Raw genomic sequence first — 26,498 nt, forward strand, 5'->3', positions numbered from 1 at the left:
ATCATGGCTGTTACAGAAGAATTCCATCCGCTTTATAGGAGCGCGGACGACTTTGAAGCCATGTACGAGCGCGTGAGGCATCATGCGCCCGCCACGGACAAGGGCGCTAATGCCGGGTCGCCAACCGACGTCACCGACAACACTCCGAGCTTAACACGACGCCCGCCAGCCAGCCCGCAACCGCAGTTTGACGATATACTCGACGACCCCGACTACGACCAGATAAGCGACATTGCCGAGCTCAAACACAGCCACCTCATCTACATCGGCGACCCAACGGCTGTGCGCAGACACGCAATGGCGGCCGACTTCAGCGAAGGGCGCCTGGAGACGTTTGTCGGCAGCCCGCTGAAAGAGCTGGCAGGCACCCAGAACCAATATGTCTCGTACCAAGTAACCACAAAGGTGTGTTGTATCTCGTAGGTGCACGACCTGTAGATGCCCAGGGTCTAACAACCCCCCAGTCCGACTTCCAGTCCTTCCAGAAGCCCGAATTCTCCGTCCGTCGCCGCTTCACAGACTTTGTCTTCCTCTGGAAACAGCTCTCCAAAGAGTACCCGCAATGCGCCGTCCCGCCGCTGCCCGACAAGCACAAGATGGAGTATGTGCGCGGAGACCGCTTTGGCCCGGACTTTACACAGCGACGAGCCCACTCACTGCACCGCTTCCTCAAGCGGATAGCGCTGCACCCCGTGCTCCGCAGGGCCGCGCTCGTCATCAGCTTCCTCGAGAGTCCCGACTGGAACCAGCACATGAAGGGCCGGCCATCACGAGCAGCAAGCGGGTCCGAACAAGGCAGCGGCGGCTTCGTAGACGCCATCGCAGACACGTTTGTCAACACCTTTACCAAGATCCACAAGCCGGACCAGCGCTTCATCGAAGTCAGCGAGCGCGCCAACAAGCTGAGCGAGGACCTGAACAACGTTGAGAAAGTTACTGTGAAAGTGGCCCGACGCCAGGGCGACCTGGAAACAGACTACGCCGACCTCGCCACCCAGTGCCAGAAGCTGACGACCATGGAGCCCGCCGTCGAAGGCAATCTGACCTCGTTTGCTGCGTCGGTAAACACGACGTCGCAGGGCTTCAAGTCGATCCGCGACCACACGGACCAAAACTATCTAACGAGCCTGCGCGACATGGACGCCTACATCCAGGCCGTCAAGACGCTCCTCCGCACGCGCGAGGGCAAGCAACTCGATTTCGAACAACTCAGCGAGTACCTGGCCAAATCAGCCGCGGACCGCGATGCCCTGGCCAGCGCGACGGGCGCCGGCATGGGCGCATCGGGCTTCTTGCGCTCCAAGGTCGAAGACTTTCGCGGCATCGATCACGACCAGGCAAGGCGGCAGCGCGTGCGCAAGCTCGAGGTGGAAATTGAGCGCCTCACGGGCGAGGTGGAGATGTCGAAGAAGGCGAGTGAGGCGTTTGATGAGCATACGGTTAAAGAGGTGTCGGACTTTGAACGTATCAAGGCGGTCGAGTTTAGGGATACGTTGGGGGATTTGGCGGATGCGCATGTCAGGTTTTTTCAGGGCACGGTGGAGACGTGGGAGAGGTTTTTGGAGGATATGCGGAGGGAAGAGGAGCAGAGGAAGGGGGTGGGGGCGTAGGGTGATGGTTGGGTTGGAGGGGATAGGCGTAGGCTTGAGCGAGATTCTAGTGTGCAGAAGGGCTCGAGTGTGGTAGTGCTGCACGGCATTTTGTTATTGGTACTTGCGAGTAATGATGAACCATTATTACATTTCACTTGAGCCTCGTTCCCTACACTCCCACGTTCATCAAATTAGATATGTACACTTGTGTAATCTTCACGTGCCAAATGCATTGGAGCTAACACAGCTGCGCCATGACGCGCCTCGACTAACCTCATCTCGAAGAATCCCTGTCTACCGAGCCGGCGGACCCGTAACCCTTTAGAAGTTTGGACGCCCGCGCGCCAAACAGGAACGCCTCATCCCATTTGTTTCATCCCATCCTATTCCACAAGAGACAGGTGCCCGAACCTGGACCTGCAGACGCGACGCATCGATTTCCCCGCTTCCACGCTTTTTCAGTACATGGCCACGACCCTTATTCTTGTAACTATAAATTAATTTGCCGCTCCCCCCGCGCAACGAAGCTCCATGTCTTTACCACAGCCCGTCACGTCGCCCACTATGCCGCCGAGCAAAGGTATGGATGCAGCCCCTTTGCGCCCTCGAGTCGTGGGATTTAAAGATATTTTTTTTGGTATCTGGCTAATACGATGGAATTGGACAGAAACTGCGAAACACGAATGTGTCTCGGAAGATGCATTGCAACACCTGCGAACGTACAAATATTCGAGTGTCGATAAATCCTTCATCTCGCGCTACATACTCAAACACTACGTACGCACACCTCCTTTGTCCACGCACGCACGCCCAATAACGAGGAGGGGATCTGACATAAGGAAATACAGTGGAATGCGTTTGTCGAGCTACTGCCGCTGTGGATTGCGCCGAACCTCGTTACGCTACTCGGCTTCTTTTTTATCCTGGGAAATGTTGTCCTGCTCGAGATTTACATACCGGATCTCGTCGGTCCGGCGCCGTCGTGGGTATACTACAGCTTCGCGTTTGGCATGTGGATGTAAGAACACGCATTCCCATACAGAGAGACTCAGGGGGTCATTTTTTTGGTGGTACTAACGGAACTTTTTTTCAAGGTACTCGACCATGGACAACGTCGACGGCAAGCAAGCGCGACGAACCGGCACTTCGAGCCCCCTCGGCGAACTCTTTGAGTACGTGACATGAGACTATGAGCAGCAAGCCCATAAGCGCCCAAATAAACGAACGTGCGAGTACTGATTGCGAGACACTTGTAGCCATGGAATAGACTCGTTGAACTGCACGCTCGCGTCGCTCCTCGAGACGGCGGCCGTGGGCTATGGAAGCACAAAGATTGGCGCCTTCACCGCGTTGATTCCAGTGCTGCCCATGTTCTTTTCGACGTGGGAGACGTATCATACGCATACGTTGTATTTGGGATACTTTAATGGACCGACTGGTGCGTCCTCTCCCCTTCCCTTTATCCCTCTCTACCATGACGTATACTGACAACGCGGATCACAACAGAGGGCTTGATCCTCGCATGCACATTTATTTGCATGTCCGGCTACTTCGGCCCCGAAATCTGGTCCACACCCCTCGCCACCTACTTCCCCTCGTACGCCTCCGAAATCGGCACCACGACGCTCAAAGAGCTCTGGGTCCCCATCATCCTCTTCACCTTCTTCGTCGCACACCTCCCCGCGTGCATCGTCAACGTCGCAAAAGCGCGGCGCAGCAGGAACCAGCCCCTGCTTCCCTTGCTCAAAGAATGGACGCCCCTTGTCATCTTTGTGACGTGCACCATGGCCTGGCTCGGATCCCCGTACTCGAAGTTGTTGGAAGATAACCATCTCGTGTTGTATTGTCTGACCATGTCGTTGGTGTTTGGTCGCATGACGACGAAGATTATACTCGCGCATCTTACGCACCAGCCGTTTCCGTACTGGACGATTATGCTCGCGCCCATGATTGGCGGCGCGCTCATCGTTAACCATCCCTACCTTACGATTCCTGGAACTGCGCTTTTTGGCCCCGTGTCTGCGGGCTTCGAGCTGTGGTATCTCCGTGCGTACTTTGTGTTTGCGGCGGTGGTGTATGGCAAGTGGGCGCATCTGGTTATCACGAGTATTTGTGAGTATTTGGGGATTAACTGCTTGACGATTCCGAGGACGAGTGTCGAGCAGGCGCAGATGAAGAATGGGCATGTGGTTGATGGGAAGGGGAGGACGGATTAGAGGGATGTGTGGTTCGTTCTGTTCGACTACGACTACGCATGGAAGTGATGGGAGCGATGGAAGCGATGGAATGGGGTAGATTCCCTTATCCCACTCATAGACTGGGCGGCACGTCTTATTGGCATTATAGCGCGGTGCGGTGCGGTGCGGCGCGGCGACAGCTTCACGACTGGTCACGGTTTTTGACGACTTGGTTCTGGATTGATTGCGTATACCTTATTAATAGCTTGTCCTGAGCCCTTCGAGACCTGGAGGGTTTTTTCTGTTCGTTGTTAGTTGCATAGCGAGTATAGTAGAGCTAGTATAATCGCGTTTTCAACAACGTTTTCTTGGGAGGAGAGGAAGAAGAAGGTGGGTAATGAGGAGGATGCAGAGTAATGTATGTGGTAGACATAGAGAAAGAGATAGACTAATTGAGAGAGTAATGGAGATGAAGATTGGGGTTTCGGGGTTCGGCTTTACATGTTTGGTGAGCTTGCGGGATTAGTAGTGCATGATGAGAGTTTGATGATGCAACTTGCATACAGCATTCAACAAGTAACAACTCTGTCAACTCGCCGTCTACAACAGCAATACAGAAACAACCCAGGTACTCAGGCAACGGATCTAGGACATGGATAACTACACCCGATAAACAATGTACTTTGTAGAATAGCAGTTAGTCCCCGCTTCTCGGTCTATCCACTAGGTACGCTTAACAACCTTGTTAACTTTATAGATTTGCTAGTAACAAGACGCAGACACGACGCTGTTGAGTTACAGTGCACAGTATCGTGGGAAGTGTGTATTAACAACCTTGATTAAACAGACGCAACCTTTACAGAAGTATAGTAACACTAGTCTTCTAAGTCAACGTAGCTAGGTTCTGTTGCAAACGTATTGTAAAGCGTGTTCTCGAGGATATACTGCATGCGAAGCAGGGAGCGGTTAAGAGGAGGTGCATGATGACTAAGTATTAGACTAACAAAGAAGGGATAAACCTAAGGGAGATATTGGTCGGCGTCTTAGCCTGGTGGAGGGCAGCAACATGTCTAAATGAAATGAAGTACTGCGTCAAAGTGGTAGCGCTTAGTCTGCTCTTGTCGTACTCTGGGTCACACCTAGCGCACAGGCTCTAAGGTGGGTGAGTTTGCGCTCACTTCGCCTTTCATTTTTCTGACTCTCCCCCTCGAGTAATCTTGCGAAACTTTTCTTGTCCCCTTTCGACCACCACCACATACTCACTACCTGATACTTCTGCTCTCAACTATCTCGTCACTGAACTAAAGCATGGCAACACTTCTGCCCTACCAGATGCCAACGCCTCTGTCACCAGAGGAAGCAGACATCATGTAAGTACCAAAACATCTCAGCCATACGACGACTAACCAGCGTAGCGCCTCACGCAACTACATCCAGTCCCCGCTTCTCCGTCTACCCGGCGAAATCAGGAACCAGATCTACGCCTACGCTTTCACCGAGCACTGTGTTCAGGTTAACGGATTCCATGAGCCTTCCCTCGTAAGACTGGTAGTGACAGAAAGCTATGCACGCACAGGCAAGGGCAGCCATTACCCGTTGTCCCAATTCATCTCGAGTACAATGGCGTGTCGGCAAATCTACACGGAGACTTCTTGCTTGATTTATCGTCTGAACGAGTTCCGCTTCACTTCGGACAGCATAAAAGTAATCGGCAAGGTTACACCGCACGTATGTTTGCAGGCCATCGAGACGGTTGAATTGGTTGCGTTTGAGTACGAAACGTTCGAAAATATGAAGCTATTCGTTGACATTGCTCTGCTGAAGCTGAGTGGGCTAAGGAAGGTCGTCGTGAACTTGTCGGATTGTTGGGACTGGTGGTATCCTTCAATGGCTGCACGAGAAGTTTTTGAGAAAATGTTCCTGGGAGTATCGAGGAAGGGAAGTGTACGCCTTGAGATCGTGATTGAGGATGATAGGTTTAAGTGGTAGAGGCCCCAGATGTCGGTTTCTTTTAGTGGAAGCCAAATGACAAGGGATGTGGTAAAGACTCCAACAAGGAGTATGGCGGAACACTGATGGGTTGTGGGGGCAATTGGATAGCGATGGAGAGGTACATCAGTACGAAGACGCTTGTCTTCTACAAGCCCTACTTTTCATGTTCAATGAACCATACAATCTTTGCTCAAATGCTCGATAGGAATACTTTAAGGAAATTCCCTCTACCTAGGCAATGCTCCAGGATTTCTGGTGAGTTCGTAATAAAGATGAATTAGAAAGCTACGTAGACCGCGAACCTGTAAGGTACGCCACGTACAGCAAGACATGGTATCTAGGGAATGCACTTCTACTGTGATGCAATACAATGTGACTTATCAGCACTCTAGTCACGCATTATGACTAGCAGATGAGTTGAATTAACAAGAGTCATCTTGCAGCTCTATGAGCAACATTGCTCATGTTCTTGCCGGCGCTCAGTCTGCAACTGCACCATTTACTGCACCTCTCTTGGAGTCACACTGCATTGCTGTCCATCTCCAGTTATAGAGACACCTTGCATGATGAGACGCCGCAGATACTCCTCAGGAGGCCGGAAAAATAGACATTCTTGGACCAATCTTGCGATTTCATACCTGCTGCTTCTGTTCCTGATTCTGCTGTGGCACAGCAATTGTGCCATAAAAAACCAATCAACACAGACATGGCTTGGAAGTAACATTGACCATCTCTAAGGTACTCAAAGCTTCGTCACCACTCCCGAGAAGACGTGTCGACGTTGCTGACCTTGACTCACAAAGGCTACGTTGGTCTTGTTGTATATTCGTGTATGACAGAGTTGCTAATGACTCTGGCAGTCCATAATGCGCATATAAAGCATTGTTGTTCTCTAGCAGCGGCTTCCATTAGCTACAATACGAATACATCAGCAGATTGTTCTCCGATCATCCATTGTACTTTAGTCTCCCAAGCTTCGTTCCATATACAGACAGCCTCAAACATGTCAGTCCTGAAAGTTCTTGCTACTCAGCCTATAAGATTGGTGAAGAATCTTGATCGTCCGATCAATGTCCGATTTGCATCCCAAACTGATGCGTGGGAGCGAACATTTCTGTCAGACGTTGTTAAAGACAAATTCGCTAAAGCTGTGGAGCACGCGGACGTGCCTGACAATGCTACGACCGCAATATTGGTATAAGAGTCTCAATATGCCTACAATCCTTATTAGTAATGACTTGTAAACAGTGAAAAACCGCATGCCAACGAGAACGATTCTAAAACTCATTTCACTACGCACTGGCATGATGCGAACGGGAAACACCTTTCTACTAAGCATATTTACACCTCCGAATAGACCGGCGTATGCCTGCGGATGTTATAATGTTCTGTAGAAAGGTGGCTGTTAGTGATTAGTTGATTCGAGGAGCGTCGTAGATCGATGCGAGAACTTGTTTTGTCTCAATATGGCTTGGAAGTATACAGAGCCTCAACCTGTTTTATGATACCTATAGAATGCACCTCCATGCACAAAGACCGCTGATACGCTGTGCTCTGAGAGACTGATTATTCCTATGTGCTCCGGAATTCGAAGTCCAAGTTTCCAATCTGAGGTTGGTTGTTTGTCGCGCAGACTCAGTCTCACTATACTATCTCGCCTTGCACATTATATCGCTTCCCTTCTTGCCTTCCTTGCTTGACTTGTCTTTTTGCAGTGCAGATTCATTTTCTGAGCCACTGTCTCCAGTCCGGTTGTGGTACATACCTGTGTATTGATAGTGGCTATAACGTGCGAGGTATCAATGTTTGCTTGGTGGCCAAGTGAATGCTGGATGTGCGACTACGTTTCTCCACCCTTTGTACGCATTTGCTACTCGCTCATGAGTCAATGCTGTGACGCAGTTACAATGCAAGAGAAGTACAGAGTGAATTTGCAACCTGTTAGGATACGCCATGGCGGGAGAAGTGTGACTCTGCAGCCGCCTCCGCATTGACGCTTGATACATACCCGTGTCTCAGTAGCGGGCCGCTAGGTTGTGAACATGGCAGGTGCGGTATCTCTGACAGCGGGTTGGAATCATCCTCGGAGAAACCCTCATTAAGTACCTGGAAGTGGTGTGCTGAAACCGGCGATCGCGAGTGAACCTTGCTGACAAACCCAACAAGTCAACACCACCTGAAGCCATATAATCAACCGTTCCCCAAAGCACGGCCCAATGATCATCGCGATACAATGGCTCCACCAGGAGATTGAAAAGAGACTTTACACTCCTGTGGACTCTCGTTGAAGCTAAACATCAAGTGAGCGCCTACCGTGTCTGTGCGCTAACTTACCGGTACCAGTGAGCTGGCAAAGGCGGGCGCTTAGGCTGACAAAGCATGGGGCACAGTTCTTGGGAACACCATTCTGCAATTGCTACAAAGCACCTTTAGTTACCGAGACAATCACTCCTCTATATGTTCCCATTATCAAGTCTCCAATCATGCTTCTCAGTCGTCTAGCTCATCGCATATCCCCGACCCCACGTATCGGCATCAGGTTGTCATCCACTATTGTTGGCAAATCGGGTCGTGAATATATCCAGCGCGAGGTGCTCTCGGAGCCCAAAGATACCAGGTCGAACATCTTCAAAGCCGAGTATGTTACACAAATTTCACGTGTGTAGTCTCGCTCAACAAAAACGGTTTTAGATCCCATGACCAGTCTTTCGTCTCCAAGCGCGTCCCCGAATCATACTATGACGTGTCTTTGCGCCTTGCAGCTGATTTTCCCCATTCCCGTCGGCTTCGCCTGCATGTTGACTCCAACGATGAGGAAAAGCTCTTAATCTACCCGTACTATCAGAATACCCTGCTTAGATTGCTCCAAGAGGATCCAGTACTCTCTGATGCGGCACGGAAAAAAGTTTTGCGACACACCGCAGAAGCCATACAAGAACTACATAGCAAGGACTGGATTCACAATGGTACGGTTATCCGTCCAGATTAGATCTTTCATCATGAGATTCTGATTGACAATCAAACTTGGCAGATGTCAAGCCCGACAATATACTGGTCAACTGGACTTGCGACGACGAGGGTATCAAAACAATCACCGATGTCGCTTTGGATGATTTCGACTTATCTTGGCAGTGTCCAACGGGAGCGGTGCTTATGACCCCTCGTGCAATCGGAATCCCCATGTGGCGCAGTCCAGAAGCACAGACTGGGAGAGGCTTGTCCAAGGCGTCAGACGTTTACTCATTCGGACTGGTTGTAGGTCAACTCGTGTCATTGTTATGGATTATCGTTGGAGAATTCACGCTAAGCGTTCGCTCAGTGCATATATACCCTAGGGGCTGATGGAATGATACTTCTCGAGAATGACGAGGAGCTCAACAAGCGTAACATATATCCAGAGCATAGAGTATTACTGCAACATTTTGCGTACTTTGGGCCAGCGAACGAAGGTCTTCTCAACCGGATTGCGAACGAAAAATGGACGGTAGCTTTTAAAGGGGTATCTCGAGATGCTGAGTCGGCGTTAAAAGAGATGCCAGATTTGAGCTTCGAGGTGTGGGGACAAAGGCTAGGCTCTGAAGCACAAAAGATGATCGCTGGAACGACTAAAATTGACCAGGGGGCAAGGTCAACGATGGACCAAGTTCTGGCGCATCCGTGGTGGCAGGAGGCTGTTTAAGGGGCAGCCGATGTGGCGAGAAGTCTTCTGCGTTTGCTATTTGGGGGTGGATATAGCGGGACGAAGGATGAGGATCATTCCGGACGTCTTGATCGGGGTTGAATTGTAATAGTTGTTTCCATGACGCATCTCCTCTCTACTTAGGGTTATAGACCTAGCGAAATGAACAAACTAAATTATCACATGAATAATTTGTTACTTCTATAGCTTGAGAAGAAGGCTATTTATAAGTATAAGGATGCTCCTTCATGCACCTAGGGACGGTGGCGCCGAATCATTGGTTGGCCCCCACCTCAGCCTGATCACCTGCTTTATCGGGCGCTCAACCCGATATCTAAAACCCGCTCTAAAACTTCTCTCTCCATCCCAACAGCTGTTTTTGGTGCGTATGGAGATATCGCGATATCCATTTACCGTCGACAATGCACCAGGATATGATTTCCTCGCCCGAAGGCACGACTGCAAACGGACGAGAACTGGACGAAGTTGAACCTCAAGGGTTAGAAGAGGCTGAGAAGAGATGGCACAATGAACCCATCCGCTCGAAATTCAGCGTGAACTCAGCTCTTCAGTCAGATCTCGATCCAGTCCTGGCTCCCGCTCCAGACAAAGCTTCGGAGACGTCAATACACCCTGCGTTCTCCGAACAGACCGGGTCTACAACTTTCCCTTCCCTTCCCTTATTTCTGGGAAGGTTTCGGGGGCTGAAAGACACGTGGAGGGTACCAGCCGCGATATTAGGCTTTTACCTTATATGTAAGGATGATACGCAGAATTCTAGGTTCGCACGCTCTCAGCACTGACAGAGTTCCGTCAGCATTCCTTTGCGCAGCTGCACATTACTGCTTCTTCGCATATCTCGACGGTCGCATCATCTCTCCAGGCTTTATGCTATCCACGAAAACTACTACGGTCCCACAAGCCTACGTTACTACAGTGTCGCTAATACTAGTCACCGCATTTCGTGCCGCACTGGTAGCAAGTATTGGGACATGCTATACCCAATATCTTTGGGCAACATTCAGAAAGCGTGTGCTCAGGGTACTATTATCTTCTGTATAGCTAGGGTAATGCAAGCTTACAATGTACAGGTTAGCCTGATCGAGGATCTTTTCCAAGTGCAGACAAACCCACTCCGCTTGCTGAACTACCACTTGTATTTCAAAACACCAATACTCGTGGCTGTGGCTATCTTTTGCTGGCTTGTTCCAATTGCAACAATCTACCCTCCAGGTACTCTGGTTGTCGGAATACAGCCTTCTGCCATTGATAAAAGCTTCAATGTGTCCGTCTTACACCACAGGAATCGTCTGGACATTTTTGCAGACAATGTTATAGCTCCTGTAGAGTGTAGCTATAATTGTACAAACCAGGGCTGTGTGGAATGGGCTCCACAATTCCTAGAAGTAGCAGAAGATGCGCCGTTGCCAGATGATTGCATTCTGCAAGGGTCAGTCTGCCCCATCACATCTAGATCACAGCACTGCCACGGTTAGGTATATTCTGTACTGATTTTGATACAGAGCAACACCCGGTTTGGGATACATCACGCGCTCAAACCTGATCGTGGGCGAACTATCCAGGCTGAAGCAAGCAAGTAGAGAAGAGAATACATCATACGAACTCAGTTTCTTCGGAACCACTTTGGACTGCGAGACTACGAATCGCTCCATGGAAAGTACAATCTTGCCAATAGTTTCGAACAGAACGATTTCCGACCTGCAAATGCCGATCGGATGGATTCAATATCCTGAACCCATCTGTAATTTGAAGTGCAGCAACAGAACACTGACAAGGTTTTCCCTAGAAAATCGATCCATCATTTATAGTATCGCTCATTACCAAGAAGTACCACGGTACTGGCCATGCTTAGACGAAAAGCAATGGATGCCTAGTCTCGATGATCCGCGACCCCAAGTTGACCAAGCGGAGGATTGTCCAGGCTCTGGAATCCATGTCATCGTCCCTATAACCGAAACAGTGTGCCATCCCAAGATAGTCAGGTATCACGTCACTATCTCGAACGCAAGAGAAGCACAGCATGTGTCTTTTATTATTGAAGACGACAAATCTATACCCCCATACACTGAAGATTTTCCCGCATTCAATGGAAATTTCGAGCAATGGACAAAGCTTTCCGACGCTGTAAGAATATACGATGACTTTGCAATGAACCTAAACCAATCTGGGAGCAATTTTTTGATCAATAGGTTCAATCATTCCGGCATCTCGAATGCAACGACTCCTTACACAACTATAAACGGTACCGTCGAGGAAACATGCGTGCTCGAATCGGAGTTATTGCCAGGGATCGGGGTTGCTTCTTCATTACACGATATCTGGCCCCTCAGTGTTTTCGAGCAGCGACTTCCCAGAAAGGTTGACGATGGCTGTACATTGTTCGATCCTGACATGGCCAACGAACTTCTCATCAACACTACAATCTCTGCATTATCCCTCAACCAGCGATTCGACATGGTCAACGGAACAGAGACCCGCAGTTTCAACGTCTACCGCTTCGAAAACAAACTCGCCTTCTTCCTTCCATACGGCCTCTCACTTGCACTCGCCATACCAATCCTGGCGCTAGGATTCATAGCTCTCTATTCCCAAAATCACGGCGTCTCGGCTATCACTGGAGGTTTCTTGCAACTTCTCATGACAACTACTGGACGCAATTCACTCGAAGCGGTGGTCACAAGAGGGTCTGGCACGCTGGGTGGATACGAAAATGTTTCAAAAGAACTTTACGAAATGGAAGTCAGATTTGGAGAGCTGATTGAAGGCAGCGGACATGATATTACGGAGACCGACACGCTTCTGAGCGGACATGAGGGGGGTACGGAGGTGCAGGAAGATGATGGCACACAGTCAGGTGTCCAAACCGTATCTGGAACGGAGTGGTGCGAGAAAAGCGTCTCGGTAGTGCGAAGAGCTGGCTTCGGTACGGTCCATGAAGTGGGATTATTTAGGAAGAAAGGAGAACAGCAGTCAGAATATCAAAGACAAGAAGGAAAAGTGTAATGGTAAGACTAATCTAGAACATACAGAAGCTCAGAACACCTAGTCAAGGCAAACACCTTACTAACACAAGACAAACTCCAGCGATGAAACATGTCCGTCACGCTCCTGTGCTAGAATTTCCCCATCCATAAGTTCGTGGATATAGCATTCTCCAACAACTTGATACATGTCGCCACAGTATGGCCTCAGAACCACTGGACACTTGCAACCTAGTAAGATAGCAACGACATCCCCTCGGCGAACAGCTATCGGAGCCAAGCCCAAATAGCCCGTCTCTGTTGTTACAAGCGCTCTTTCGTCTAGAGACAGCATGGCCAAACGCATACACGACAAGGTGGTCTTTATATCCAAACTTTTCGTGCTGGATTCCGGGAAAAAGTCCTTGAGACGCGTACCCCCAATGCGGAAGTCTTGGTTCAGTTTTCTGAAATGGTCAAGCTGTTCAAAATGCCTTGATTGACATAGTTGCGGCATCGCAAAGTTAGGTTGAGAGTGACTAGTACTCGCTTCGCAACTTGGTCGCCATGGTATGTCCAGAAGTAATCCTTTAGTTGCTCCGGGATGACCCATGACCAAAGTCTGCTCAAGTGCTTTGGATAGCGAACTGCTGTATCTGTTCGTGGAATGCTGTTGTGGACTAAAATGACGACGTGAAAGAGGCTTAGCTGTAATGCCATCGACCACATCCACTTGGAATCCGTCGCAGACAAGAATGCTTTGTTTGCCTCTGTTGCAAAATTGAAAACTGGCAGCTAGACCTCCGCTTGCCCGACGGGTTTCTAAATACTGATTGTGGTTGCGGGCAAATGGCAGTCTGGGGTCGGGCACCCAGGACGGCCAAAGCTGTCTTGTCTCAGTTGGGATTCCTCCATACAGAATCTGATCCAAACTTTCCGTGTGCTTGATGACAGCTTTCATGAAATCCGTGTAGACTTGCTGCACCGAAAGGGAATAGTCTGGAACGACATCTGCAGATATCGCGGGATCCAACAAGCCAAGTATACTGTAAACTTTGTCCTTTTCATCAGTCGCTTTGGCTTGGCGAACAAGATCCAACAGAGAACTTAGTGTTCCCGCAAAGTCTGAATTGGAAGTTGGATTTACTAGGCGACGCATACGATCGGCTTTGGACCATGCGACCGGACCCAAATCAAGGCCCTGATCGGATCGATAAGACTGGTCCTCGGAGACTTGTATAGATATCCGACAGCAGCGGGCTCCTAAACGTAGCATTCGTCTTGTCAACTTGTATTTCCCGCACAGAAACAGAGTCGAGTTGTGGTTCATAGCGAGCTCCTGGATGATCCATGCTCGATTCCAATACGGCTTTTGTACAAAGGCCGAAAGGGCGGGCCTTCCGTTGACTAGCAAATCCTCTGGAAGCTGTGGCGGGTCTCCTGGGCAGGGATTCCAACAAAGATGACGCATCGTGCAGACTGCAATTCCGTCGGTATCTCCGTCTTCACCTAGCCACACTATGACAGCCCGAGCTCGACTGTAGATTTCTCTCATCCGCTTAACCTGTGCATTTCGCTCTTCTACATCTCCCTGGTTGATGCATAACGAATCCACCCAATACTGCATACCCAAACGCGTCTCTTGCAGATTTCGTAAAGCTCTCAAGGCTGCCTCGAGATTCTCAGAAACGTCCTTCTGCATTTCGTTTACAATGATGCTCTTTACATTGCGTTGGCTACCCCACGTATATGACAAAGCTTCGAAGTCGCCCCAGTCATAACGAGAGCTACCCAGACGATCGCGACCCTGACTAAGGCCGACGGTTGTCTCCTTGTCGATAGTCGTCTGTTCTAGGGTCGCGTCTCTCAGATCGATACATTTTGTGAACTTGTCCCAAGCTTTTGGGCACTTTTGAGTCGGCAGGTGAGAGGGACGTTCTTTGAGCGAGACATTCCTGATAGAGCATTGAACGAGGTCTTCCGTTGAAATTGGGCTGGAAGGATCAAGAAATTCGAGAATGCGGATTCCATTCTTCGTGCTGTCAAGAGGTTGGTACTGCATGTTATATGAAGCAGAGTTGAAAAATGATCAGAGCAAGACAAGTCTGGTTAGTCAGTACGAATGTGGTTCAAAATGTGTCTCAATGTGCCGAAGACAAAGATATAACAGCGCGCGGCTTGTCGCATTTCACAGTAATTTTGGTTCCCGAAAGACGTAGAACCTCGTTCCCTCCTGCTATTTACCAACAGGTTCTCGGAACCGGTGAGAGCTGAGGAGGGTGGGAGAGTCGCCATCATAGGTTCGAGAGTCAATGCAGTTGCATATGCATGCGAGGATCGAGATGCAGATGACACCTAATTGGACCCTATACAGGATGTGGCGCACATGAATCTTCTGGCGCTTAGCCAGATGTCCTCTTGTGAATCCTGCAGGTTGATTGGATCTGGCGAGCAGCAATGGCAGAAAACCAATCATGGTGCAGTACATGGCAGCGTTTAATATCTTGACTGTGCCTCCCACTCACCGGAACGCCTTCTCCAGACGCGGGGTGACTCGTTGCAGGAACGTGTCATTGGAGATACGCTCGTTATGAACCAATGAAATTGTGGAAATCAACGGAAATTGTTGCGCAGAGTGCATGTGTTTGCTGGGTGCGACAGGCAGGGCTGTCTTTATACTTGACGTAGTTTATGCGTTCTTGAAGGATATAGACCTATGTTCATGTCATTCTGAGAGCGATCTGGTGTAGCAATTTGAGTGCAATGCAGTGGACGATAAGAAATTCCGCGATAGATGACAAAATTTAGAAAACGGAGCGCTTGGTAGGATCTGAGTGATGTTTCAGTGAGTGTGGGTGAAGGTGCGTTGAGGTTGGCCGCGGGGTAGGAATTTCGTTTCGTTAGCGCCAACTCTGACTGCCCACATAATTTCTGTGCGGCAACAACCACGTCCCGTCACTAACACAAAATGGCACCCGCATCACTACTGGACCTCGTGTCCGCGCTGCCCGAGACCGCAGCATGGGGCCCGCCCGTGACGTCCGAGTCGATGCTCGACGGCGTGCCGTTTGCGCCCTACTCCAAGGCGGACAAGCTGGGTCGCATGGCCGACTGGACTGAGGGCAAGGACCGCGAGCGGGGAGGGCGCCAGCAGTACGGCAACCGCAACTACCGGGGTAGGGCTGAGTTTATGCTACAAAGAAAGAGCAGGGAGCTAATATTTCATAACAGACCAACAGGTGTACGGCGCAAACCAGCAGACCAACCCCTTCGCCATCCAGGCGGCCGAAGAGGAGGCGACCTTCTCCGTCGTCGACAACACACGCACATCAGCCCGCGGCCGGGGCTTCGGACGAGGCGGCGGCACCGTCTTCCGTGGACGAGGAGGCGCGCGGGGCGGACAGGCGCAGCGCGGCGGGCGGGGCACCTTCCAGCGCGTGGGCGGCCGTGGTGGAAACCAGTACGACAACCAGCGCGGCGGACGCGGAGGCCGGGGAGGACGCCGTTTTGGCTGGCGCGACGACAAGCCCCAGCGCAACCGCGATGCCTCGGTGCAGGTCAAGCCCGAGTGGAACGTCATGGAGGAGATTGACTTCTCGCGTCTCAGCAAGCTCAACCTGGACACCCACGAGGGCGAGGACATTGACAGCTACGGCTTCCTCTACTACTACGACCGCAGCTACGACAAGCAGCCCGGCGCGAGGACCTCGGAGCGCAAACTCAACGTCCTCGACCGCGCCGCCTACAATGTCACCACCTCGAGCGACCCCATCCTGCAGGAGCTGGCCGACAAGGACGAGGCGACCGTCTTCGCCACCGACGGCGTCCTGTCCATGCTCATGTGCGCCACCAAGTCGGTCTACTCGTGGGACTTGGTCTTCACCAAGCGCGGCAACAAGGTCTTCATCGACAAGCGCGACGGCTCAAGTCTCGACATGGTCACCGTCAACGAGAACGCCGCCGACGCGCCCCTCGAAATCTCCGAAGGCAACAAGGACTCGATCAACAGCCCTGGCGCCCTCATGCTCGAAGCCACCCACATCAACAACATCTTCCCCCTGCAGGTCGTGTCCGAGTCGGAGACGCAAAAGGTCAACATGCCCCACGAGCACCCCTTCTACAACGAGGAGGTCGAGACGGACCCGCCAGCCTCCAAGGCATACCGCTACCGCCGCTTCGATCTGTCGCTCGACAAGGACGAGGAGCCGCTGCACCTTGTTGTCCGAACCGAGCTCGACGCTGTTGTCAAGAACAACATCAATGGCGAAGACCAGTACCTGACCATCAAGGCCCTGAACGAGTTTGACAACAAGGCACAAGGCGCCGGCGGTGCCCTCGACTGGAGGTCCAAGCTCGCCAGCCAGCGTGGTGCCGTCCTCGCCACGGAGATGAAGAACAACTCTTGCAAGCTTGCCCGCTGGACTGTGCAGAGCATCCTCGCCAAGGCCGACACCATGAAGCTTGGGTATGTATTTCCGCCATTTCGCGTTGATCCTGGCTAACATGATGATAGTTTCGTGTCCCGCACCAACCCCAAGAACAACAACGACCACGTCATCCTCGGTGTCCTTACCGCCAAGCCCCGTGACTTTGCTGCGCAGATGGCACTTAACCTCAATAACGGATGGGCTATTGTGCGCACGATCGTTGACATGGTGCTTCGCATGGACGAAGGCAAATACGTACTCGTCAAGGACCCGAACAAGTCCCTTCTCCGACTCTACTCCGTGCCCATGCACACCTTTGAGGAGGAGGATGTCGAGGAGATGCAGCCCGTTGAGGAGGATGAGGAGTAGTCTTCTCGCAAGAGGAATCAAAAGTGGTGGGGATCGGTTTTTTCTTCAGCGATAACTCTGTAGGGATGGTTTATATGATAGACGACATACCATTGAATGATGATGGACACGTGTTGTCCTTGAGCTGATTGAGGGTTCTGTCGGCGATGTGATATCAATGTCTTGGTCTAGGATGTTTTTTTTTGTGTCCTATGCTGTCACGTGCGACCTGAAGATCTGATCACATGTATTGATCTCCTATGTAAGACTGTGCACAGACTTATAGCTGCCAAGTAGCGCCGGAGATTACTAGCCTAAACCCTTGCTCGCGCCAACACCTGACTTCCATCATTCTCTCATGTAACAACAATTCACTTGCGCCTTCTCTTGGACCGGCTCTACATTTTTCTACGACGATGGATATTGAACAACACTACCTCTACTCGCCTGCACTCAACCATGGTCCATGAGGAGCACGAACTCTTAGTTCACATCTCCGCACCCGTCACCCGCCAAAACGACACACTATATCGTTCCTTGGCCGACGCTTATCTTGACTTCGAGCCTGGAAATATAATACCCGGACATGCGTCATCACAACGCGGTGCAGATGCGTCAAGCCCGGATGCGGAGACGATCCGGATGAGCGATCCGGCGCTACTAGATCCTGGTTATTCGTTCCGCTCCGACATCGATATCTCGATCTTATCAACGGGGAGAGATTCTTACGGCAGTTTTCCTTCGGGCGTGTCGCAGACGCAGGATAGTCTTGCGCCGCCGTCTAGTCGGCTTGCGCGGCTGGAACAGATTCAGAGGAATTGGAAGGCGCAAGTGAGGACGACGCCCCGGTCAAGTGGTGCTAGTAAATCACGGGATGCAGAGGGTTGTGATGTCGAGGAAGAGGAGGAGTATGATGATGTCGACACGGCGTTTATCGAAGACACGCAAGATGCGATATCGGCGCTGCAGAGCCAGATGCCGGAGAGCTTTGACATGACTGACGAGGATATTACGGAAGACGGGTTAGACGAGGGGCATGTGGAATTTGATGGAGATGCTGGTATTTTCACGCAAGAGGTTTCTTTGGGCGATGCTGAGTCGACTGGACGGATGGCTGCTGCTGCGACGGAAGAGCCGCTGCAGAGCGAGCTTGAGAGCAGCTCTCCGTTATCTTGGGAAGATTCAGATGAAGGAGAGCTGGAGGCTGGGAATGTCGCGCAGGAAGTTGCCCCGTCTTTTGATACACCAGACAAGCGTATGCCTGCTGGTATAGCAGAGGATACGGTTTCGCCGCTACCTACGCCCTTGCCGAAAGAACACGCTGCAGTTACCGGTCGTCGGAAGAGTGCGCGCCCTCAAGGGAGCAGAGAAGCAGAAGTTACAGCGCCTGGCCATCCAAAAGTCCGGCCGGAGTCAGAGTTCCATGGTCTACTTCCAGGAGTAAAACGAAGAAGCTCGCGCTTAAACAACGCGTCGAAGCTATCAGCTCCCTTCAAAATACCCACCGCAGTCACAAGTCGTCATAAGAGTCCACGCACAGAAGACACTGGCGCACCAGCAGTCCCTTCACATATCCCCACAAACCCGCTTCCCGCGCCCACCCGCGCTGTCGCAAAACCACAGAAAGTCTCTCGCTCGCACGAATCGCCAAGACCAGCACTCTCACCACCTCACCATCTTACCTCTAACCCAGACGACTCCATCGACTTTTCTCACCTCCCATACAGCGTCCTAGCCCCCGAACCTGAAATCGGTATCGAGACCCCTCCGTCCTGGCCCTCGCAAATAACTCCGTACCTCGCCGAGCTCAAAACTTTACACCCGAGTCTCTTCCGACCACACAAACAGCTGGATACACCGGCACCCGATACACGAGGGTTTTGGTCTATAAACTGTTCGGCATGGCCTGCGCGGAATCAGAAACTTTTTTGGGATAACTTGGTTGAGAGGCTAGGGGATGGGAGGTTGGGTTGGGCGACGAGTTTGCATCGCGAGATTGGGGGAGAGGACGGGGGGAGGAGGGGGTTGGGGGTCGTGAGAGTGTTTTGTTGGGGCGAGTTGGTGGAAGGTATGTGGGTGGTGTTGTGGGAGTGTTCGGGGGGGAGGGTGAGCGGGGTTGGGGGGAAGTGGGTGGATGCTTGGGGGAGGGTGGTTGTTGAGATGGAGTAGGGGAGATGAATAGTTTTCTGGATATTCAACTAGACGGGGATTTGAATTTGGTTCTAGAACATGGCATATGTGGATAGTTATCTTCAGACAACCTATTCATGTCCAGTTCTTTGAACAAGGGGTTTAGTGATTACTGAGTCCATTACCGAATTAAGGCCATACGAACGTCGCATTCCTGCACGTGTGAAACATGGACGCCAAGAGCCACGTCTGAGGGCGCTGACCCCCAACCCATCGAGCACCACAGCGTGCGCGCAACGTGTTTCCCGGCCCACCAAGCGATGTGATAACATCACCCGAAAACCGCGATCATGTCTGCGCAACCGCAACTGCAATCGCAACGGGTCGCTAGCTTCGACGCAGGCACAGACGACCGCACCCTCTACGACCACACCTCCGACGACAACGACGACGCCTACGACGGCCGACCATCCGGCGACCTCGACGAACGCGATCGCGATATTTTGGATTCGGAGGACGAGCGCGAGCGGCTGCTTACGCGCGACGATGGCGGGAAAGGGATTTTAGGGCGCACAGGCTTGGGGGTCAAGGTCGGGAAGTGGGATAAGAAGGAGACGAGCGGGCGCAAGAAAAGCGGTAATGAAGAAGCGAGTGCGCTCATGTATGAAATGGAAGAAGGCATCGGCGCATCGAGTACGAGTTTCAGGTCACGCAGGAGTTCGCAGAGCGACGAGCAGCGGTTACTTGCGAGCGAGCTGCAGAGGAAGGTATGCGAGAGGCTTACGAATGCGCAAATCAAAAGTGCTAATCTATATCACAGACACGCAAAAAAAGTCTCTACCGACGGATAGCCATCTACACATCCATCATCATCCTCTTCGTCGTCCTCCTCACAGCCACATACAACCTCTCCACCCCAAAACCCACCACGAGCGCCGTCCCCCTAGTCTCAAACGGCACCTCGCTCTTCGCCCCAACCACAATCCTCATCTCCCTCGACGGCTTCCGCGCAGACTTCCTATACCGCAACCTCACGCCCACGCTCAACCAGTTCGTCCGCGAGGGCATATCGCCAAAGTACATGATGCCCAGCTTCCCCAGCGTCACATTCCCAAACCACTACACAATGGCCACCGGCCTGTACCCGGAGGCGCACGGCGTCGTCGGAAACACATTCTGGGACCCGGACTTGCGGAAAGAGTTTTATTATACGGATCCAGAGCGTAGTTTGCAGGCGCACTGGTGGGGCGGCGAGCCGCTGTGGGTGACGGCTGAGAAACAGGGTGTGCGGACGGCGGTGCACATGTGGCCTGGTTCTGAGGCAGATATTTTGCATCAGAAGATTGCGTATGTGGATAAGTATAATGGGTCCGAGGTGCTGGGTAGCAAGGTCGATCGCATAATGGCGCTGCTGGATGTACCGGGTCCAAAGGATGTTGGTGCGAAGGCGGAGAAGCCGAGGCCCCAACTCATTGCAGCGTATGTTCCTGATGTGGATGGCGACGGGCACCGCTATGGGCCTAATAGCACTGAGATCCGCAAGACGATTGCAAACGCCGATGCGATGGTGGGTGGTATCTTGTCTGGCCTGCAAGCACGGAATCTCACGGGCATTGTCAACGTGATCATTGTGAGCGACCACGGTATGGCGACGACGGACGTGACGAGATTGATCCAGTTGGAAGACTTGATCGATCCGCAGGAACTGGAACATGTAGATGGCTGGCCACTCTACGGATTACGTCCCAAGGACCCTTCGTCCCTCCACCGGCTATACAACCAGCTCAAAGAACGCACAAAAGAGAATCCAAACGTAGACGTCTACCTCCGCGACGAAGATATGCCGCCACGGTACCATTTTAGTCAAAACGCGAGAATCGCACCGCTCTGGATCGTGCCCAAGACGGGCTGGGCCATTGTAACAAGAGACGAATTCGACGTCGAAGCCGGGAAAAAGAATGGCGACGTGTATCATCCGCGGGGCCTGCACGGCTACGATTTTGAACATCCGTTGATGAGGGCGGTTTTTATTGCAAAGGGACCTGCGTTCCCGCATGTGCCGGGGAGTAGAATGGACCCGTTTCAGAATATCGAGTTGTATAACATTGTATGCGATACCATCGGGCTGACACCGGCGCCTAACAACGGGACGTTACGCTTACCGCTGAAACCCGTCGGACTCCACGATGACAACGAGGATATCCCCGGAAACGAGAATCATACACCCGCGGACCCTGTTCCTGCTTACATCATCTCTTCTTCTTCTTCATCCGCTATACCGTCATCATCGAACCTCGCATCCATGGACCTCACATCCCTATCCTCCATCGCCGCATCCGCATCCGGAATGGAAGATACGTCTCCGTCCCTCCATGACGAAGTTCCGCCTCGACCCACACCGGCGGATGGAAGCAAAGACGAGCTCAAGAACAAGCAGGGCGACGCAGAAGCGAGTAAGGGGGCGGAGAAGGAGAAGCAGAGTTGGTGGGAGTGGTTGACGCATAAGGCGGATGGGGTTAAGGATTGGGTGGATGGGTTTATTCATGATCATGTTCCAGGGGAGGAGGAGAGCGAGAAGAAGAAGGGTGGTGGTTAGTAGGGGGAGAAGTGTTGATGGAGATTTGCGCGGGGTCTTGGGTGTTTGGTTCTGGTGGAGATGGAAGAGCTTTGGTAAGCGCTTGTCGGACATGATTCTTCGTGAGTTTATTTGTTGTTAACTCTTGATTCTAGAAAGCAGTTGTGGAAGCAATGATACCCAATGTCTTGTTCTGCGAACTCTACTTTGTCCATCACATGTTATCAGTATGCTTCGATCCGATTGTAATAAGTTGGTTATTATTTCATTCCATTCATGTCGCTGCAATCTAAAAAAAAACTAGAAAGAAGAAGAAGAAAAGCCAGGCAAAGTCTACATGATATCGCACTTTGCAGGTAATCCACACGGACCACCCTCCTTCTCCGCATCTTCTCCCGTCTTCTGCTGGGGTTGCGAGGATGTAGCAGGAGCAGAAGCAGGCGCAGCAGCAGCAGAAGTATTACCGTTTGTCGCCGCCACCCCATTCCCTACCACCTTCTTCTCACCAACATCACCAGCAGCCTTCCCATCATCTAGTCACGGATGCGCCTTAGCAACCGCCTCATAAAACGCCTTACCCTGCGCCTGCGCAATACTCAACTCCAACTCCGTCGGCTGCCTCGACCCATCGGCACCCGAGAACGTACCCGCGCCCCACGGGCTCCCGCCATGAATCTCTTCCAGATTCGCCAACTGGGCAAACGCCGTCTTGTACCCCAAAGGCACATAGATGAACCCGTGGTGCACAAGCGTGCTCATACTAGTAATCGCGGTTGTCTCCTGGCCGCCGCCCATGGTACCCGTGGACACAAAGACGCCGGCGTATTTACCCCAGAAGGAACCTTGTTGCCATTGCTTGCCCGTCTTGTCCCAGAAGGTCTTGAATTGCGCGGGGAAGTTGCCGTAGCGCGTGGGGATGCCGAAGAGGATGCCGTCGAATTCTTCGAGCACGGAGGGGTCTTCGAGGACGGGGACGGAGGATTCTTTGGGTGGGGCGTGCATCTTGGTGAGGACTTCTTGGGGGAGGGTCTCGGCGACTCTGTGGGTGGTGGGTTAGTGAGGGGGTTCGTTGGGTTGGGGAGAGGGGATGAGGGGGGTTGGTTATGATTGCGAGCTGGAGATTGGAGTGTTAGGTGCTGGATAGAGGGACTTACTGGAACAGCTTGGCATCACCGCCAGCCTCTTGGATACCCTTTAGCTCAGCGTCGGCCTGTTGTAACCATGTTAGCAGAAGTACTCAATCGAGGATGGGAGAAGTAAGTGGGGAGCCGTTGGCAAACAGCATCTCCCACAAGACAACAAAGCATCAACCTACCAGCTTCTTGATGTGGCCGTACATGGAGTAGTACACAATCGCAATCTTGGGAGCCATCTTGCACAAATCAGGGTATCAAACAACGACAACAGAGAGAGGGATAGAGCAAGTAAAGCAGTGTGTATATGTCGAAGACAAAGGAAGTAACTTGACAACCATCCAAGGCGGGGTGTCCCCTTCCTCTTTATACCCTCCACCCACCTACTATATTTAACCCTGTCTGTTCCAACTTCCGGTTCTCTCCACCCATTCTTGCGTCCACCCCCTGGCCCCGATCTCCAGCTTCTCGAAATACATCATGCCATACTGTGCCCGGTCCAATAGCACCGAGACCACTTGCATACAGTACAGTCCAGCAAGGTAGCTAAGCTTGCATAGCAGTTGGCTAGCAGCTTTGCGCCATTCTGCCGCACGCCTATCCTGCATGCGGTATCGCGGCACGGCTAGCGCCCCACATATCCCCGACGCAGTAGCGTCATTGATCATTTCCAACGATTACATGAGCCTTTGGTAAGGTGATTAACTGCCAACGGGGCAGGGAGATTTTTTTTGCTCTTCGCTAGCAAGAATACGATCATGCAGCCGGGCATTTTTCTTGTTTCGAGAACCCGGCATACCTGCCACCAACTCTGCTTTGGCATCTGAGTTCCCGGGACCCGAGATACGAGATTCAGCAAAGCACATCATTCGGTATCCGGCATACTGTGCCAGCTCTGTATCCTTACTACTTACCACATCGAGTCGCTAGCACACAGCACATTCACTTAGGTAAAGCTGATAAGCTCAGATAGAGAAAGAGGTCGGCATCCGGAGTACAGCTGCTGCAAAGGATGACTATGCGGTGTGTAAGCAGAGCACTGCGGAAATGTACCTTGCGCTTGTCCGCTTTGGGAGAGTCTGGGTGCATGGGCTGCAGGTGCGGGGTGGGCGATTGCCAAGCTGAGGAGCTGTTTGGCAAATTTAGAGCAGAGGTTTCGCGAACTTTCTTTTATCGCAAGGTGTCTGCGTTGCTCGATGCACTGTCGGTGATCATGTATGCGTTAGGATGGACGGAGCACAGCTGAGCCAGAGACGACGCCAGATGAGTGTGACAAGTTGATTCATTATGTTGGTTGAGGGCCAGACGCTAAAATGCTAACAAGATGCAAAGACAAAAAACAAAAAGACACCCCACCATCCCAACGGAAATGCACCCAGTAGTCGCTTTTGAGACATGGCCATGCTCTCGTTTATCAAATCCTCCAAATGCATGAATACAATGTGGCTGCTCCAGCCTGGTATCTTTTTGGCTCCAGGCCTGTCGCTCATGCATGTGGTCGTAATGTCGTAAGTAAAAAGGTTGGTGATAAAGGGTACAGGTTGAAGTGAAGTTTCGGCCGTCATCTGTCGCAGCTAAGTCTGAATGGAGAGGAGCCTCCTGCGAACACCAGCCAAAAAATCGGCTTCGTCGATGCGCTGGAATTGCGCCTCTTCTTCTTTTCCGTAGAGACCGGTGCTGCCATATGGTCCCTTGCCGCTGAAGTCGACGTTCTGCGGCCAGTGTCCATCCGACGAGATCTGCGCCAGCGAAAAGTCGCCATGCACGGATCGGAAGCCGGGCTCGAAGATGCACTCTGCGAAGAAGAGCTCGACGTACAGATCGCGGGGGATGGCGCTCTCCGCGCGGAGGCGGATGAAGCGACGAGCTTGCTCTAGGAGCTTCTGCAGGGCGTCGGTAGCCTCCTGGGTGGAGCGACCGTCTTCGTGCTCGCACAAGTGCAAAGCACGTACCTGCAGGTCGCCGGCAAACTTTGCATCGTCGTTGGAGAAGAGGTGGGAGCATACAGAAGGCAGCGAGATGGAAAGCGTCTCGAGCTTGGGGCAGTTTCGGAACGTGTCGCACAGATGCTCAGAGTCGCTCGGAGATCCCGGGTGCGGGTGCCAGAAGCCATCTTGTGACCGCGGGCTGTGCTCTAGAACGCGGAGAGTCTTGCGAGACGCCTTGACAATGGCCATGACACCGTCGATGGTAATGGACGAGTTGCAGGTCAAGTGGAATTCTTCCAGCTGAGTGGCAGTGCGCGCAATGGCGAAGAGATCATTGTCGGTGATGGGCATGAAGCTAGTGTCGCCAAAGATCTTCAGCCGTCGCAGCTGGCTAAAGTTGACCGACTGCAGCGGCTCCAGATCGACGAGATTGTCCTTGTCTGTTGCCTGCTGCGAGGTAGGGTCGACACATTGGAGTTCCAATGACTGCAGTGGCTTGCCAGTACCAGTGAGCACAGTCCGCCAGGCCTTGGCGTCCACGTGACGGATGGTCGTCCACGGAAGAGACAGTGAAGTGATGTTGGTGCAGTTCCTGAGCGACTGGAACACGAGACGGTCGGTTTCGGCGGTATAGAAGCCGTGCACCCACATGCGCTTGATCTTGGCAGCCACCTCGGGGTAGTCGTTGCAGATGCTCACCGTCCGCTTGAGAGAGGCGAAAGGGTCGCGGTACACAGCTGTGCCGGTCGGACGGTCAATGAGTTCGTAGAGCGGGTAGCTCTCTCGCCTGTTGGACAGTTCGGCCCATCGCTGTGTTGGTTAGCATGGTAATGACGGCAAGTAAGTCGAGCGTGCTCACCTCTCCGCCCTTCCAGCGACGGATGTAGACGTCCTTGATGGAGTGCTCCAGCGCCCACTCGTGCCACTTCCAGCAGACGGATCGCAGTGTGGCAGTCGCGTCCCACTTGAGGAGCTCTGGCGGAACCGGGCCTCTCACATAGCGCTGGAGCTTGGCCCTCTCGAGCGGCAGTGGTGCTTGCTGGAGGCCGAATGTATACGTGGGGCCATCACGTATGTTGGCCTTGGTAACCTCCTCAAGGATCTGGGAAAGGACTTCGTAGGGAAAGTCGTTGATGTGCATTGAATGTTTGACGGTGGTGTGACGGTAAGGTGACTCGTGTCTGGGTGTTATTGTTGACGGCAGCAGATGTACCTAGGTATATATAGGTGAGGCAGCGGAAGTCGTGTTAGCCAGGTGTGGTTTCTCTCGTGAATCTCGCAAGGCTTCCAAGGCTCTTATAGTCGAGGGCAGAGATTTATTCATTACAAAGAGCACCATGGTTCATTGTTAGTCAGACGTCTTGTGTCTTCCCCAGCTCCTTGCACAAGCGCCAACGACTCGGACGCTGGGCCGGCATGGCCCATGAGCTAGAAGGATCAATTCTCAGCAGCGGCGAGCCAATAGGGTGATTGGCAGCACGTTGCACGCGTATAGTTTTGCAGTGGAAGGCGGTTGTGAGGTTAGTTTCTCCTTAC

General features: G+C 52.1%; 8 protein-coding genes across 8 annotated transcripts; 6 read left to right on the forward strand and 2 right to left on the reverse strand.

Moving 5' to 3' along the window:
* Positions 1-3: 3 nt before the first annotated feature.
* On the forward strand, positions 4-1,610 carry ACET3X_006409 (uncharacterized protein; the record flags this gene model as incomplete). Its single annotated transcript, XM_069452935.1, has 2 exons — positions 4-405; positions 465-1,610. 2 exons carry the CDS (start codon positions 4-6, stop codon positions 1,608-1,610), a joined length of 1,548 nt encoding a protein of 515 aa, XP_069305177.1.
* Positions 1,611-2,156: 546 nt separating this feature from the next.
* ACET3X_006410 (uncharacterized protein) lies at positions 2,157-3,786 on the forward strand (the record flags this gene model as incomplete). The annotated part of the gene is made up of 7 exons (XM_069452946.1): positions 2,157-2,172; positions 2,260-2,369; positions 2,441-2,610; positions 2,687-2,764; positions 2,849-3,030; positions 3,099-3,704; positions 3,758-3,786. 7 exons carry the CDS (start codon positions 2,157-2,159, stop codon positions 3,784-3,786), a joined length of 1,191 nt encoding a protein of 396 aa, XP_069305178.1.
* Positions 3,787-8,244: 4,458 nt separating this feature from the next.
* Positions 8,245-9,103, forward strand: ACET3X_006411 (uncharacterized protein; the record flags this gene model as incomplete). Its single annotated transcript, XM_069452957.1, has 5 exons — positions 8,245-8,399; positions 8,453-8,727; positions 8,793-8,840; positions 8,894-9,016; positions 9,081-9,103. 5 exons carry the CDS (start codon positions 8,245-8,247, stop codon positions 9,101-9,103), a joined length of 624 nt encoding a protein of 207 aa, XP_069305179.1.
* Positions 9,104-9,837: 734 nt separating this feature from the next.
* ACET3X_006412 (uncharacterized protein) lies at positions 9,838-12,511 on the forward strand. The gene is made up of 4 exons (XM_069452968.1): positions 9,838-10,196; positions 10,258-10,481; positions 10,532-10,890; positions 10,964-12,511. Exons 1-4 carry the CDS (start codon positions 9,863-9,865, stop codon positions 12,462-12,464), a joined length of 2,418 nt encoding a protein of 805 aa, XP_069305180.1. The 5' UTR covers positions 9,838-9,862; the 3' UTR covers positions 12,465-12,511.
* A 2,878-nt stretch (positions 12,512-15,389) lies between these two features.
* Positions 15,390-17,217, forward strand: ACET3X_006413 (uncharacterized protein; the record flags this gene model as incomplete). The annotated part of the gene is made up of 3 exons (XM_069452978.1): positions 15,390-15,597; positions 15,653-16,886; positions 16,935-17,217. 3 exons carry the CDS (start codon positions 15,390-15,392, stop codon positions 17,215-17,217), a joined length of 1,725 nt encoding a protein of 574 aa, XP_069305181.1.
* Positions 17,218-19,676: 2,459 nt separating this feature from the next.
* On the forward strand, positions 19,677-21,922 carry ACET3X_006414 (uncharacterized protein; the record flags this gene model as incomplete). Its single annotated transcript, XM_069452989.1, has 2 exons — positions 19,677-20,093; positions 20,147-21,922. 2 exons carry the CDS (start codon positions 19,677-19,679, stop codon positions 21,920-21,922), a joined length of 2,193 nt encoding a protein of 730 aa, XP_069305182.1.
* A 312-nt stretch (positions 21,923-22,234) lies between these two features.
* Positions 22,235-23,273, reverse strand: ACET3X_006415 (uncharacterized protein; the record flags this gene model as incomplete). The annotated part of the gene is made up of 4 exons (XM_069452999.1): positions 22,235-22,434; positions 22,480-22,940; positions 23,056-23,111; positions 23,217-23,273. The coding sequence occupies 4 exons, from the start codon at positions 23,271-23,273 to the stop codon at positions 22,235-22,237; spliced, it is 774 nt and encodes a 257-aa protein (XP_069305183.1).
* Positions 23,274-24,608: 1,335 nt separating this feature from the next.
* Positions 24,609-26,103, reverse strand: ACET3X_006416 (uncharacterized protein; the record flags this gene model as incomplete). The annotated part of the gene is made up of 2 exons (XM_069453010.1): positions 24,609-25,772; positions 25,822-26,103. The coding sequence occupies 2 exons, from the start codon at positions 26,101-26,103 to the stop codon at positions 24,609-24,611; spliced, it is 1,446 nt and encodes a 481-aa protein (XP_069305184.1).
* Positions 26,104-26,498: the final 395 nt, after the last annotated feature.

Source organism: Alternaria dauci, chromosome 6 (genome assembly GCF_042100115.1).
Source record: "Alternaria dauci strain A2016 chromosome 6, whole genome shotgun sequence".
NCBI lineage: Eukaryota > Fungi > Ascomycota > Dothideomycetes > Pleosporales > Pleosporaceae > Alternaria > Alternaria dauci.

Coding starts and splice junctions, on each gene's coding strand:
- ACET3X_006412 (XM_069452968.1), top strand. CDS start 9,863: ATGCACCAGGATATGATTTCCTCGCCCGAAGGCACGACTGCAAACGGA. Junction 10,197..10,257: donor ATTAGGCTTTTACCTTATAT/GTAAGGATGATA, acceptor GAGTTCCGTCAG/CATTCCTTTGCGCAGCTGCA. Junction 10,891..10,963: donor GATGATTGCATTCTGCAAGG/GTCAGTCTGCCC, acceptor ATTTTGATACAG/AGCAACACCCGGTTTGGGAT.